This window comes from Egretta garzetta, unplaced genomic scaffold (genome assembly GCF_000687185.1).
Source record: "Egretta garzetta isolate BGI_Z169 unplaced genomic scaffold, ASM68718v1 scaffold448, whole genome shotgun sequence".
Taxonomy (NCBI): Eukaryota; Metazoa; Chordata; class Aves; order Pelecaniformes; family Ardeidae; genus Egretta; species Egretta garzetta.
In genome coordinates, this window is record NW_009260497.1 from 1,592,454 (window position 1) to 1,606,725 (window position 14,272).

The 14,272-nt window shown below is 47.4% G+C and overlaps 1 protein-coding gene across 1 annotated transcript; it reads left to right on the top strand.

Annotated features, from left to right (window-relative positions):
• Positions 1-120: 120 nt before the first annotated feature.
• Positions 121-14,034, top strand: DNAJB11 (DnaJ heat shock protein family (Hsp40) member B11; the record flags this gene model as incomplete). Its single annotated transcript, XM_035900054.1, is given in 10 exon segments — positions 121-318; positions 4,168-4,265; positions 5,393-5,525; positions 6,450-6,602; positions 6,655-6,658; positions 7,138-7,206; positions 7,809-7,866; positions 8,439-8,550; positions 9,356-9,515; positions 13,725-14,034. Coding segments are annotated over 10 exon segments (1,050 nt in total), but the record flags the coding sequence as incomplete, so codon positions are not given.
• Positions 14,035-14,272: the final 238 nt, after the last annotated feature.

Below are 14,272 nucleotides of genomic sequence, written 5' to 3' on the forward strand. Positions count from 1 at the left end.
TCCTCTCTCCTCCTCACCCCGTCCGCCTCAGCGTCGGGCCAGCGTCCCCATCCCGTGTCCCCCCCCGTCTCAGCTCTGGCTCTGCGTCCCGTCCCCCGCCTCCGGCCCCGTTGCTGATGGGGCCCCTCTCCCTTCCCCTCTCTCCCACCTTCTCCCGGCAGGAGGGACTTCTACAAGATCCTGGGGGTGTCCCGCGGCGCCTCCATCAAGGACATCAAGAAGGCCTACCGCAAACTGGCGCTGCAGCTCCATCCCGACAGGAACCCCGACGACCCCCGGGCGCAGGAGAAGTTCCAGGACCTGGGAGCTGCCTACGAGGTGAGGCCCCGCACCCCTCCGTGGGCCGCCCGCTGGGTGTAGCGAGGCCCGGCGTGGCTGACGGGGAAGGAGAGGGGCAAAGATCTGCAGCCTGTCGTAAGGAACTGGGAGAACCTTCAGCTCTGTGGAGGATGGATGGGGTTCACGGTAAAACGTGCCGAGAGTGAGAGCTGAGCCTGCCCAGTAAGTCATCTTGTGAGGCTTCCTCCTTGTAGCCCTCAGGGGAACAAGGGCTTCTAGAAAATAAAAAGGCACTTCTATAAGGCACAAGTGCAATCTCCATCTGCCCCGTGTTACTATATTGAATTTCAGGTGTTCTTCCACATAAAAAACCAAGGTAGAGGGGCTCTTAGGCTGAGTAGGAAGCTCCTGTTGTCAGAGGACAATGAAAGGCTTAAGTTCACTTAGCCAGGAGAAAGCAAAGGCAGCAAGTTAAAGCAGTTTGGTATTTATTTGTAATTCTTTGAGGAAGAAGCAGAGTTGTGTCAGCCACAAGTATTGGATCGGGAGCAAGCACATGTATGTTACAGGGCCTGATTGTGAGTACGCCTGAGCTGGTGGGAGAGGAAAGGTGGCTGGCTTGCCTTTGAGGAGGCAGTGAGGTGGGAAAAATAAGGATTAAGTCACACATGCGTGGGGATTCCTGTTGTTTCCATGATAATAGAGTAGCACACAAATGATACCTGACGCTAACAGCACAGTGTACTATATCAATCGCTTTTCGCTTATTTTATTAGCCAAATATTTTAAGTCAAAGCCTGCTTTCTCTGCCACATAGCTATGCATTAATGCAACTTAGGCGGGGTGGCGGGGTCTGTTTCTTCCCCTTTCTTTGTCCTTGTTGGCTCCCATCTGTCACTGCTGGTTTCTACCTGCTCCTGCCGTCCCCCTGTGGAACAGAGGGCTCCTGAGAAAGATGGTGTTGACTGGCAGGAATTCATAGTGGGGGTCCCACCAGGAGCTCACTGGTGCTGGTGGGCTGTTTACGTGAGAGGTTTGAGTTGTCGAGCTCCAGAAGGGAGGGGGTTTGCACTCCCGCTGCAGTCCAGTGGTGCCGCTCAGCCTGGAGCTGCAGAGTGGCTCCTGCTCCCATGCCTGCTGCTCCTCTGCCCTTCAGATATGCAAAATATCAAATAAATGAGGAAGCGAGAGAAGCAGCTTGAATGCCTTCCTCTCCGGTCAGAAAAAAAAAAAAAAACACATTAACTTTATTTTTGTATCTGAGCTGGGACCTCTTCCTAGTTCAGACTTGCCTATTCTTAAATAAATTGGCAGAACTCTCAAGGGGAAACCAGTGAACGGAAAAAAGTATTTGTTAGCTATCATTTGCAGCATCTGAAGTTTGGCACGTGTGGTTTACTTTGAAGCTGTGAACTTGTTGTTTCTGTGAGTTGGGATCTTGTTGCATTTGGCAGTGCTTCATGCATGGGAAGCATTTCTCTACCTCTTCCCCCAGTCCCAGTTTATTTAAGTCTTTACTATGGTAACAGTTGAGAGTACTTTTTCTATTAAAAAACGTGGGGGAGAAAACGATTGTAAAATCAAATCAGCAGGAGATGTGGTGGCAGGAGTAGTTGAATATTAACTTTTACGAGCAGTGACTGAGTCTGCTTCCCCTAACCAGGGTATTATTGAAGCACAATGGGGTTCTTGTTCAACACAAAGCATGAAGTTTGAGTCCTAATGCAGACAGCACAAATGCAACATGCTCTGGCTGGGTGAAAATTAAATAGGAAACCTCCCTTCAGAGTCTTCATTCCTGTGCTTTTTGCTGGAGAGAGATGCATCAGAACCTTGAAATCCAGTTTAATTTATTTAAAATAGGTTTGGAAAAAGTAACGTTTTTATGTCCTGCAAGGTCTTTGTCTCTTTGTTTAGCCATTGCAGCTTGCAAATCTATCTGCTAAACGAGCTGTGAGATGCAGCGTGTTGATTTGATTGTTTTGGGTAAAAGGGAGCTAGAATTATGTTTCCCTCAGAACCTCTTTTGAGGACGGGCTGAGGGACCTGGGGTTGCTTAGTCTGGAGAAAAGGAGGCTGAGGGGAGACCTTATCGCTCCCTAGAGCTGCCTGAGAGGAGGGGGAAGCCGGGGGGGGAGTCTGTCTCTTCTTCCAGGTAATGGGCAATGGGACACAGCCTCAAGTTGTGCCAGGGCAGGTTTAGGTTGGACATTGGGAAAAATTTCTTCCCCGAAAGGGCCATCAAGGACTGGAAGGGGCTGCCCAGGGCAGGGGTTGAGTCCCCATCCATGGGGGCATTTAACAGCTGGGCAGACACGGTGCTTAGGGCCAGGGTTTAGTGGTGGGATGGCAGGGTTAGGGCTTGGTGATCTTAAAGGGCTTTTCCAATCCAAATGATTCTGATTCTAAACCAGGATGCTTTTCACCATAAAGCAACAGCCTCTGTTAGTAGTACCGCTGCTCAGGGTTCGGCTAGCTGTCTATAGCAAAGTCTTCAGAAAAATTGTGGGGAAAGTAGGTTAATTAAACTACTCAGTGTCCTTCATTTTAACAGCCTAAGTAATTTCTGCCCTGCAGCTGTGTGGTCCCAACACAGTTGTTTCGATTAGAAAGGAGAGTGATCCCATGTGAGGAAACTGAGACTCCTCCACGTGTAGTCATTAGTCTCAGGATGGTTTGGGGGTGGAGTTTCCGTGGGGTTTTTTTTCTGATTTTTATCCCCTGTATTTGCTTTGCTTTCAAGGCAACCTAACGTAGCAAACAAGAACTCTCTTCACGGTACTTGAAATTGTGTTCTTGGCATTGTGTTCTCCAACAGCCTGCAGAAAGGAGGAAAATGTATGGGAAGGCAAATATTTCATGATCTTAATTCCTTTTCTTATGGCTTGAGGTATCATCGGTACTGTGCAGTACTTTAACAGAAGAATTCTACTCTGGTGCCAGCAGATCGCAAAATGGAAAGCTTATCCTGGTTTTAGGAAATGGGTGTTTTAATGCAAAATCAGAAGTGACAAAAGGAGAATTGAACTCTTACCTACTAGGTGAAGCCAGTAAAGTCACTATTGGGGTTTTTTTCCCCGGTTGCTAGTATTGATTACAATTTCAGACTGGCTTTCATTGCTTAGCCAGCTTGTCCACTCGTTTCCACTCCTCCCTACCCTTCTGAAAGCCAACCTGGCAATTTTAACCCTCCCAAATACAATCAACATTGGAGGAAGGGGGAGGAAGACTAAATGTGACCTGAAACTTCCAGATCTCTGGGAGAGGAAAGAGCAAAGATCAATACTTAGGAATTAAAACTGAAGCTTTGCAGTCTTGGAAGTCATGTGTGTTGGGATGTGGTGTTCTGCCTCAGTCCTGAAGTTGCTTCTAGCTTTTGCTGCCCTTAGGAATGAGGGCTAGCATTCAAACTGGTGCAGAGTTACCATATTTGGCAGGGTTCAGCCTGGTAAGCAAACTTGCTATCCTTGCTAATTGTTATGAAATCGTAGCTGGACAAATACACATTCTGTGTGCTCGAAGAACACACTGAGAAACAAGGGTGGTATCGTGTGGGTTTTCAGTGTGTCCTGCTTTGTAGGAACTGATTTTAATTATTTTGATTCTTTTTTTTTTTTAATCCTTAAGATAAACTCAGTATTGTTTATATCTTCTGTGTTGCTTCTTGCTGTTTTAATAAACTAACTGCACTTTTTATGGGTTTCATTGGTAAATGTTTAACTTTTCTAGTCCAGCATGGCAAGCGAGTTGTAGCCAGTGCTTCTGTACTGTAACTCGTTGCTGCTTGTCTCCCAGTGAAGAGTACTGGTGAGATTTCCTCTGAGCTGTGTTTAAATAACCCAGCTCGGCTGTGGGTGATTCTCTTGTTGGCTTGCATCCCTTTGCCAGGTGCTGTCAGATGAGGAGAAGAGGAAGCAGTACGATGCATATGGTGAGGAGGGATTAAAGGATGGGCACCAGAGCTCCCATGGAGACATCTTCTCACAGTAAGGAGATTTTTGCCACTTCAGGCTATTCTACCATTGGTGCTTTAATTTTGCAATGCTCCTGCACACGTTCCACATGGGCAAATTCTGTGTTAAGGTCTTTTTATTCAGTCAGGAGGCACAGATCTGACGTGATAGGTAAGAACGTGAAGAAATATATTGATGGTGGATATCCCGTGTGCAGTTTTCACTTGTCTGTCCTGCATCAATCCTTGCTTCAAGAGCAGTGGGTAGTAACCAGTGGTGTCTTCCCACATGGGCAGCTCTTGCTCGCTTGGCAAGCTGTGTCGCCAGTGTGGGTGGCTGGTAAGGTGCTGGAGCTGGCTTAAACACGTAGGAGCTTTCTTGTGTTACCTGGTATGTGATTGATGTTTAACCTGTTGCCTCAGATCATGGGTGTGCTTTAGGGGTCACTTTTTCGTTTGCAAAGTAATGCCGCAGTGACTTACACTATGTTTCAGAGCAACTGTAGAATTTGGATCGTTAAAACCTGAAGGTGCTTGTGTGTTGCTCAGGCAGGAGCTGATTTTCTTGTTTAAGGCCCCTTTGGTTCTGCTAGGCACAAATCTACTAAAACAATTCCTGAAGTTGCTCATCTCATGTAATTCTTCTGGATGAGAACTCGCACCGTCTGCCAGTCTGTTTTAAGGAAAAATATGCAGACTTGCTAGGAGATTGGTTGGTTGGTTTTTTTTTTTTTCCCTCAAACTACTGAAAACCAACCTGCTGGCATTGATGTGCAGTGCCAGAGATGGAGCCACTGCTCAGAGTTTCCACCCTGTGGTGATGGTGCTTGAGCAGCTGTGCAGTACAGGGAGGACTTCCATTAGGCAGTGGTCAGATTTTGAGGTATTGGCATCCAACTCCTGCTCCAAAACTTGCTTTCTTTAGTACAGAAAACTCTTCCAAAGTGACATTTTTGTTTGAAGGCGTTAGCTTGTGTCCTGGAGGAGCAAAGAGAGGTGCCTGGATTTACTACAGTGCTTTTGTACTGTGAGGAGTCTGCTCTCTAGGGGTCTAGAAACATTTGCCAAGCAGCATATTGCTGCTGCCTTGGGTGTCTCTCTTCATCAAAGACCCATTTGATCAGGATTCCTTTGTGAACTAATTGATGTGCTTTACTCCAGCTTCTTTGGGGACTTTGGATTCATGTTTGGAGGTAACCCTCGCCAACAAGACAGGAACATTCCCCGAGGAAGTGACATCATCGTGGACCTGGAGGTTACGCTGGAGGAGGTGTATTCAGGAAACTTCGTAGAAGTAAGTTTGACTGCTTGCCTGTGGGTCTCTCCAGAGTGTCCTCAGGTCTGAGACGCCTGGCCTCTGCTCAGAATGTTATCTTGTCCCAAAGAATAGAACTAAAATCGGTGCTCGTTTTCCTAGTATCTGGCAGTGATGCAGGAGGATGTTGTGATGCTGTTTGCTAGTAATTAACTGAAGAAACAATACATTTATTCATCTTTGCTATCTGGCAGTTTCCCTATAAAGGGGCACTTCTTGTGATAATAGCTTATTTATTGGCTGCCAGTGACTAGCTGTAGCTTTTTTTTATTGCAGTAGCCCCGTTGGGAAAGGTGTAAGTGGTCTCTCTCTAGAATTTGGTGATATTTGAGGACCCATTCATAAGCCTCAAATTCATTTTGTAATTCTTCCAAAACCATGCTGAGGGTTTCTCATAGCCTTTTTATATGGCCAAACGTGTCGCTGCAAATTTCTGGATTACATACCTGGCAAATGTATGGTGGCCTCTCAGTTCTTATTTTGTTTTTTAAGCAAGCTACATTTCTGGTGCTGACAATCCCTGCTATTCTGCATGTTAAAACTTATGTTGATTGAGTCTGTGTTGTGAGTGTCTGGGTAAATGGGGAACTCCAAGTAATTTTGCACATTGTGTGGAAGGAGGAAGCTATCATAACCAAAGGTGCCAGAAAAAGAAAGAAAATAGTAACAGGTTTTTTTTTCTGATGGTTTGGTATTTAATGCATGATCAGCAGGAGGTGCAAGGTGAAAACTTATCAGGCGTGTTTTGCCAAGACCATGCAGAGCTACTGTGGAGGTAGCAGCAAGTGCATTAAAAACAAAACAGTTGCAGAAATAAACTACCTTCAGGCTGTCTAAGAAATCCAGACCCTTGTGGAGACCCAGTAGCATGTGCAGGTGTTAACCTCTTCCTCTGTCACACAGGTTGTCAGGAACAAACCGGTGGCAAGACAGGCACCTGGGAAACGGAAATGCAATTGCCGGCAGGAGATGAGGACCACCCAGTTGGGTCCTGGACGTTTCCAGATGACCCAAGAAGTTGTTTGTGACGAATGTCCCAATGTCAAGTGAGTTTCAGTGCTCTTTACTGCTATGTGGCTGTTGATTCAAAACCTGCCACTAGATGGAGGAAAGTGCCTGTACTACCAGTAAGACCCAGGGAATTTGGAAGAACTTAATGCAGGTTTCTCATTTCCAAGGAGCCAGTCTTTATTCTTACAGCAGCGACGGCCAGCTCTATTAGATGTAGCGCTCCCCAATTTGCTCTTTCAGCCTTTTATTCCTTGAACAATCAGTCATACTCCAGTGGAAGTTCCACAAGTGAATCTGAGTAAAACAAAGTTGGGGAAGGCCACAGTTTCCAGCTGGCAACAGTTGGACATGGAATACTGTGGTGCAGTCACACATCCAGATGCCGACTGTGCATTTAGGAGCTTAACTTTCTCTACTAGAAGAGCATCAGCACACTAGAAGAGCATCAGCACACAAGAAGGGCAGCCCATGCCCTCCAGTTTTAGATGTGAGCAAGGAGAGAGTGCGGGTTAACTTGTGGGAGCGTTCTTGTTACCCCAGTAACATAAGCAGGCACTACCACTTATCATTGAAAACTTAGCGCGAACGCTAGAAGTGGAGATAGAGCCAGGCGTAAGGGATGGTATGGAGTATCCCTTCATCGGTGAAGGTACGTAAAGCAGCGCTGCCCTGCTGCTCAGCTTTGACTTGCTCCTTTTCCATGATGCAAGGCTGGTCTTCATGGCCGTGAAAGTGTCCAAGCCCTGCTTTGGGTAACCGATCAGCACATGTGGTTTTAAGTGCTGTGTCCTCTGCGTGCTACTGAAATCCAGGAGTGTGCTCTTTGCTAAGTCAGGATAATGCTCAGGGTTCTACTCCCTTTGCTGGTACTGGGGGTGCACACACACAAAAAAAGCTCTACATCTGATGTTTCAGATGACTTTTGGAGTAGGAGAAACTGTTCCAGGCTTAAATATGTGAGGGAATCCCCTCTGTCCAAGGAGATTAAGACCTCCAGTAAGTAAAGGACAACATTAATGAGTCTTTTGGAACAGCAGAGAAGTATGAGCTCATTGAAGCAATATTCAGAAAGTCCCAGGCTCTTCAATAACAGCTGTGTGTAAGCAGGGTTTTAGTCATGTAAAGATTGACTAGTTGATTTTTTCCTTTAACACATGAGCTGCAAATCTCTCTTGTGTTTAATATGCTGCCCCCTTCTTCAGTCCTTACTAACTAGCTCATTTAAACAGAGCTTTTCTTTCTTTTTTGCAGGTGAACCCCATGTGGATGGGGAGCCAGGTGATTTGCGCTTCAGAATAAAAGTTCTTAAGTAAGTAACTGGCCTAGGCAGATGGCTCTTTCTGGCTGCTACAAAGGAAGCTTGCAAGCAGCTTTCTAGCTGGTGTTGCTCGCTTGACTAGCATGTAGCTTGCCCTTCGGCAGAGTTGGTGCAGCCAGGGATCTGGTGCTCAGGGCTGTGCAGGATGTCCAACCCTGATGATTCTAGAGTAGCCGGGCTCACCACTTTTAAGATGCTGCAATAATTCCACTTGTGTTTCATTTGGCTTGAACTCTGGTAATCATTAGTAGCTCCTGTGTGAATCACATGAAATATCTCCTTTTTCCGTAGATATACTATCTCCCAACTGTAAGGAAATGTGCTAGTAAGAAAACTGTTGTTTGAGTCACAACTTCTTGACACGCCTCACCACTCATTGCCCTAGAAATAGAAAAGTTATTTAGTAGTACCTAGCACAGGAAAATGAAGCTACATCTCATGCAGTCTTCACTTCCTCTCCGATTTTTGAATTCTCCAAGCTCCCAAAGAGAGGGGAGGAAGCTAGAAGACCTATTTCCCCTAAGGGGAAGGAGAAAAGTTCCCATGTCTTCTGATTTCCACAGGCACCCAGTCTTTGAAAGAAGAGGAGATGACCTGTATACAAATGTGACGATCTCGCTGGTCGAGGCACTTACAGGCTTTGAAATGGATATTGCCCACTTGGATGGGCACAAGGTGAGGCAAGGGTTTGCTTTCTTGCCGTGTGTAAACAAAACTTAACTGCAGGTCTGCTGTGCTGAGGGTTAGCTTGCTCGGGGTCTATGCAACCGCTGGTTTGTTCAGCATGGAGAAAAGGAGGCTGAGGGGAGACCTTATCGCTCCCTAGAGCTGCCTGAGAGGAGGGAGAAGCTGGGGAGGGGGGGAGTTGGTCAGGCTCTGCTCCCAGGGAATGGGCAATGGGATGAGGGGAAACGGCCTCAAGTTGTGCCAGGGCAGGTTTAGGTTGGCCATTGGGAAAAATTCCTTCCCTGCAAGGGCTGTGAAGCACTGGAAGGGGCTGCCCAGGGGCTGCTCAGGAGTTGAGTCCCCATCCCTGAGGGTATTTAAAAGCTGGGCAGAGGAGGTGCTTAGGGCCAAGGTTTAGTGGTGGGCTGGCAGGGTTAGGGGAATGGTTGGGCTTGATGAGCTTAAAGGGCTTTTCCAACCTCAATGATTCTATGATTCTGTGGTCAGATACAGCATCTCTTCTGCTAGAGCCTTACAGGCCCATTTCCATGGAGCCAAAACAGGCTGCACAAGGGGTGCACGGTGTGGGTCTCTGTTCCGGGCTGTCATAGCAGTTACGGCATGGGCTGTCTCGCGTGGTGGTAGTTCTGGCGTGTGTCCTGGCAGTAACAGCTCCTGGTCCCCTTGAACATCACTGACTTTGGCAAGGAGTTGGTATCGGTTGAAGCTTTCCAGTGGGTTGGAAAGGGGCGCTGGAATATTGGGGTACACACACAGAATGGTAGTAATGTTCTGAAACTTCTTTTGTCTCTAGGTTCACATCGCTCGGGATAAAATTACAAAACCCGGGGCCAAACTGTGGAAGAAAGGAGAAGGTCTTCCAAATTTTGATAACAATAATATCAAAGGCTCACTAATAATAACATTTGATGTGGAGTTCCCCAAAGAGCAGCTGACAAATGAACAGCGGGAAGGTGCGTGTTTTACAGCTCTGTCACAGCGGCGGGCTGCACAGACCGCTTGCCGAAGCTGATAAGAAGTTGGCACAACTGAACCAGTGGCCTGTCATGGTCAAGAGGGGCTCTCCTTTCCCTGTGCCCCTTGTACAACATAACACAGCTGGCCCGTGCCCTGTGATTAACTTCCATTTCCCTTTGAAGCAAGTGAGCTTGGCTGCTGCAGTTGTAGGGAACCAGATTAGGTTGGGATGTAGCGCTTGGCAAGTTTGCAGGTGCTTTGTTCTGTAGCTGGCCATCTGTCTGAACTGAAAGGCTTCCTAGGCTTAGCCTCTGTCTGCTCGCCTCTGCTGGAATGGGATCACAAGCCATTTTCCAGCCCCTGCTTCTACTTTCTTGGAGGCAAGACCTGTGAAAATCCCTCTACTGTCAAGGGTAAAGAGCATCATACAGCATCAGGATTGTCCTCTCTGCATTTCCTTCTAGCCTAAGTGCTTTGTGGCCTTATAGGGAAGAAGGGTACAACGCAGATGAATTCTGTAGGAGAGATCTGCTTCTCTGATTCAGTGCACAAACTTGAGGAACCATGTAGAAATCCTAAAATTGACAGGCAAATACTGTACTCCTGGCTGGAAATTCCTCTTTGCTTCAGCAGCCTCTGAGGTAAGTTCTGCTGTTCTGCGTAAGGCACCAGAGGAGGCATCAAGGGCCTCTGCTCTGGGACAAAGAAGTTCCTGGTGTGTACCACTGCAGCTCTTCAGAAAATTCCTGTCCCAGGAACTTCTTCCTGCTGGTCAGGGCTATCATACTTTCTTCTGTTGAAGGTGCCCTTTTTGTGGATTCTGGTAGAATGAGGCAAATATGCAGATTTCTTTGACTCTTCAAGCTCGTAGAGGGAAGCCAAGCCCTGGGTGGGCTCTTAGCCCTGCGGCACTTACTGCTGCTTTGGTGACACTGTGCTAGCTGCTGCTTGGAGCCCGATGGTAGCTGCAGCTCCAGGGTTGACTGATGTTCCGTGGCTCACTCTGCAGCTGTGAGGTCTGTGCCTCTGGGCTGTGCTTTTGTGTTTTCACCCCTGTGCTTTCCTGCTTGTTCCAAGCGTGTTGTGTTCAGCAAGGGCTGCAGAGTGCAGTGACCGCATCAGTGTGGAGTCTCATTCCAGGCTCTGCTGCCCTTCTTGAAGCTTCAGCACCTCTCTAACAGATGTGAGGGTTTTTCCGCCTGTTGCTCTTCACAGTGTGTGAAGAGACTGGGCAAAGAGCAGTGACAGAAGCCTCTGTGTTTGTCAAAATTGCTTGCACACCTTTACGGATATCCTGGGAACAGAGAGATGATGGTACTGGCATGAGTGTGCTCAGGAACCGGGGCCTTGGGTGTTCCACTCTCTCCTGAAGCGATTCCACCTCTCCCAGGGGAAGGTGACTGGGTAGACAGTCAGATGCCTTTCTATGTCCTTGCATATCTCCAAACATCCAGCGATTTAAGGAGATTTATGAGGGAATAAGTCTATTCACATTGTGTGGCAGCAGTTCAGTGTACACATTCAAAGGAAGACTGTAGGCTTCAGAATTCAAAACATCCCTCTTGTTCTTATTGTTGGCAGTGGTCCTAATTTCTTATCTCATAACTGTATGTGCAGCTCCTGGGGCGGTCAGAAGATACTCTGACTCAGAGAGCACCACTCTGGTCAGCCTAGGCTTCAGAGTCAGAGAAATAATATTCTTTCTTTTGTGCCAGGGTGACATCAGGGAATTTATTGCCTGTTGATTAGAGGTGGCTTTCTCTCTGACATCTCATTTATCTCTACCGACGCTTGTTCGTTGTCTGTTTTGGAGCTTTGGATCCCATGCTTTAGCTCTGGAGCGCCCAGAGCGTGACAGCAGGCAGCAAAGTGCCCAGGTTGTGTTGTAACGTGGCACCTGCTGGTAGTGTCTGAAAAATCTCAAAGTTGGCTCTAGTAAAAAAACTGCCTGAGGTGCAGTAGCACCAAATTCCTGGCTGGAATTTCTGATTGAACATCAGATATGTGTTAAAATATCCTGTGTGCTAATGAGGATATCCTTCAGGCCAGCAGGCAGCTGCCTAGAGCTTGCTAGCAGGAAACAAGGTACAGGAATGGTGCTAATCCCACTTTTTTCAGGGTAACTAGAGCACACCTTTCTCCAGCCACGTCCTTTCCTTTCAGAGAACTGTGCTTGCAGGAGGCACATCCTCTTACCCATCAGCCAGGAAGCGGCGTTGAGCCTCCTTTGGCTGTGAAGGGGAAGTGGACTTGCCTTGCACTCGCCTGGGGAATGACCTATCCTTGAATGATTACCAGGCCCTGTGGAGGGGCTCGTGTTGTCCTGCTGTTGAGAGTGTTTCTGAATGTAGAAAAAGAGTTCAGCATTCCCTGGGCAGCAGGCGAGAGGCATGAATAGTTCCTGCCTGGCAGAGAGCAGTCTCTGTTTCACTTACTACTTCCAGGACTGTTTTCCAGCATTTTAACAGGAACTGATGTGACCCATGTACACCAAATCACTTCTCTTAAAGGATGGTAGTACATGTGGCCAGAAAAATGTATGGGTAGACAAGCAGGACAAGGTTTGCAGGAGACATACTCTCTTTAAACTGGATTTCCTGAAGAAGGACTCACGTGGCTGAAAGGCTGGGGGTTTTTTCCTCTACAAGTAAATTGATTGATTTAATTCCTGATCCTCCCTGTCCCTGCTGATGTACTTCACTTAAAGTTAACAGCTACTGCGGTGTTTTCTAGGCAGCCTAGCCTGACGTGTTGTACAAACATGTAAAGCATCCAGTCCCCCTTCACCACAACTCTGGATTTGGTGGAGCAGCCGAGCAAGCTGATCTGAGGCAGGACTGCGATTCTGCCTTCTGTCCTGTTGAGGTGCAGGCCAGCTGCTTGTGTGCTTTGTTGCAGGACAAGATGTCCCCAACATCTTGGGGACATCCAACAGCAGAATAATAGCAGTCTAGCTTATTTTTTATTATTATTATTTGAAAGTTACCCATGGTGTGGGGAGTTTTCCTCTCTGTTTTGGGTCCTGGCAGCCCCTACTTGGGCTCAGTGGTTTCTGGTGCTGGTCAGAGCAGAGATGCTGCCATGCTCTGAGGGGCCTCATGGCCAGGGCAGCCCAAGTCCTGGCAGCATGTGCCCAGGCTGACTTTATAGTGGGAGTCCCCTCCGATTATCTCTTGGAAAAACAGTGTGACACATCCATTCTTCCCAGTCTGCTTCCTCTGTTTTGTGCGGACTCGCCCTTTAAGTAGTGGCGAAGACCTGCCAGCGTTCCCCTGAACGTGCTGGCCCCAGTAAATGAACTATTATGGTTTTACAGATTGACTCGTCCTTCTCTTACCCTGCTCTGGTAAGAAGTTGATACTGACAGGACCTCAGAGCAGTCGGTTCTCCAAAATGTTTTATGAATGGGCTTTCAGGGGTGGGGAAGATAGTATTTGAAAAGCCATCTAGGCTCCTTTGCAAAACAGTGGGTTTCAAAAAAACTTTTTTCAGGCCTTCAGTAGGATACTTAAGCCCACAGGTAACAACTTGCCTGCTCTTACTTGCTTTCAGGGACTACTTCTAGTGGATAGTAGTGTCCCCAGGCACCATGTACCAGTGTGAAAACCGCTGCTTTCTAATTACTTGTGTGGGCTTCTGTAGCTGGCAAGCCCAGAATGCCTCAAATGTAGCCCTCCTGCGCTGGCTGCTGGCCAGTTTCTCTTGGGCTGTAGAGGGAGCCTGAGCCCAGATGAACTCGACTCTGGAAACACTCAGCAAGCCATTTGCTGGGTGTTTGGACTTAAGATGACAAAATTGTTGTCAGCTTCAACAGCAAAGGAGCTCTGGGAGTCAGCTTTATCCCCCACAGAGCTGTGAGGATCTTGCGGCGTCATGTTGGGCTTTGTGGCAGAGGAGGATTTCTCCGTGGAACTGCTGGCCTTGTGTGGTCCCAAGAGCGCATGAAAGCACCATTATAGCATCACCGACCTCAGTCCCATTTCTCCTTGTAGGAATGCTGAATGAGCAGGAGTAAAACTGTTGCACCACTGGCTTTGGGGGGGATTTTTCCTTTTTTTAACGATGCTCTTACTCGGATACATGGGCTCAGCCTTGAAAAGCTTGTGCCACAGTGCCTACGAGCCAGATGTGTAAATGCAGCAGGGAAAGCAAGCACGGAGTCGTCCTGCCTGTGCTGTGCAGTAACGCTTTCCTTTCTCTTGCAGGTCTCAAACAGTTGTTGAAACAAGGATCGGTGCAGAAGGTGTACAATGGATTGCAGGGATATTGATGTGTGGAAAAATTGGACTTAACTGAAGATGAAAAGTCAGATTTGTTTGTGGTCTTTTCTCCTGCCCACTGTAGAATGGAAAAGAGGGAGGGTGGGGCAATTGTTGAGGTCTATATAATTTTTTTCTGTGTATATGGTGGAAGTGCTCAGACGAGTTGGGGGAAATACTACCCTTTTCAGGACATAACTGGTGCTGCCTATCATGTTCCCCATCCTGGAACAGCAAAGAGAGTCCTCGAGCAGGGGGGAAAAAAAAAAGGTGGGGAAAGGAGTTTTAAATTCCATGCAGATGGGAACTTCTGGTTTTTAAATATATTTTGATGTGACCTTTTCTTGACCATCTCAACATATTTTCATAGCTTCTCCTGCTCTTTGTCCTTTGTGTCAGTCTCCTCTGAGTTCCTGTTGGTTTGGTTTTTTGGGGTTGGTGTTTCGGTTTTTTTTATAATCCCAGCCCTTCCTCCCCTTCCCCTCTGAGTCCAG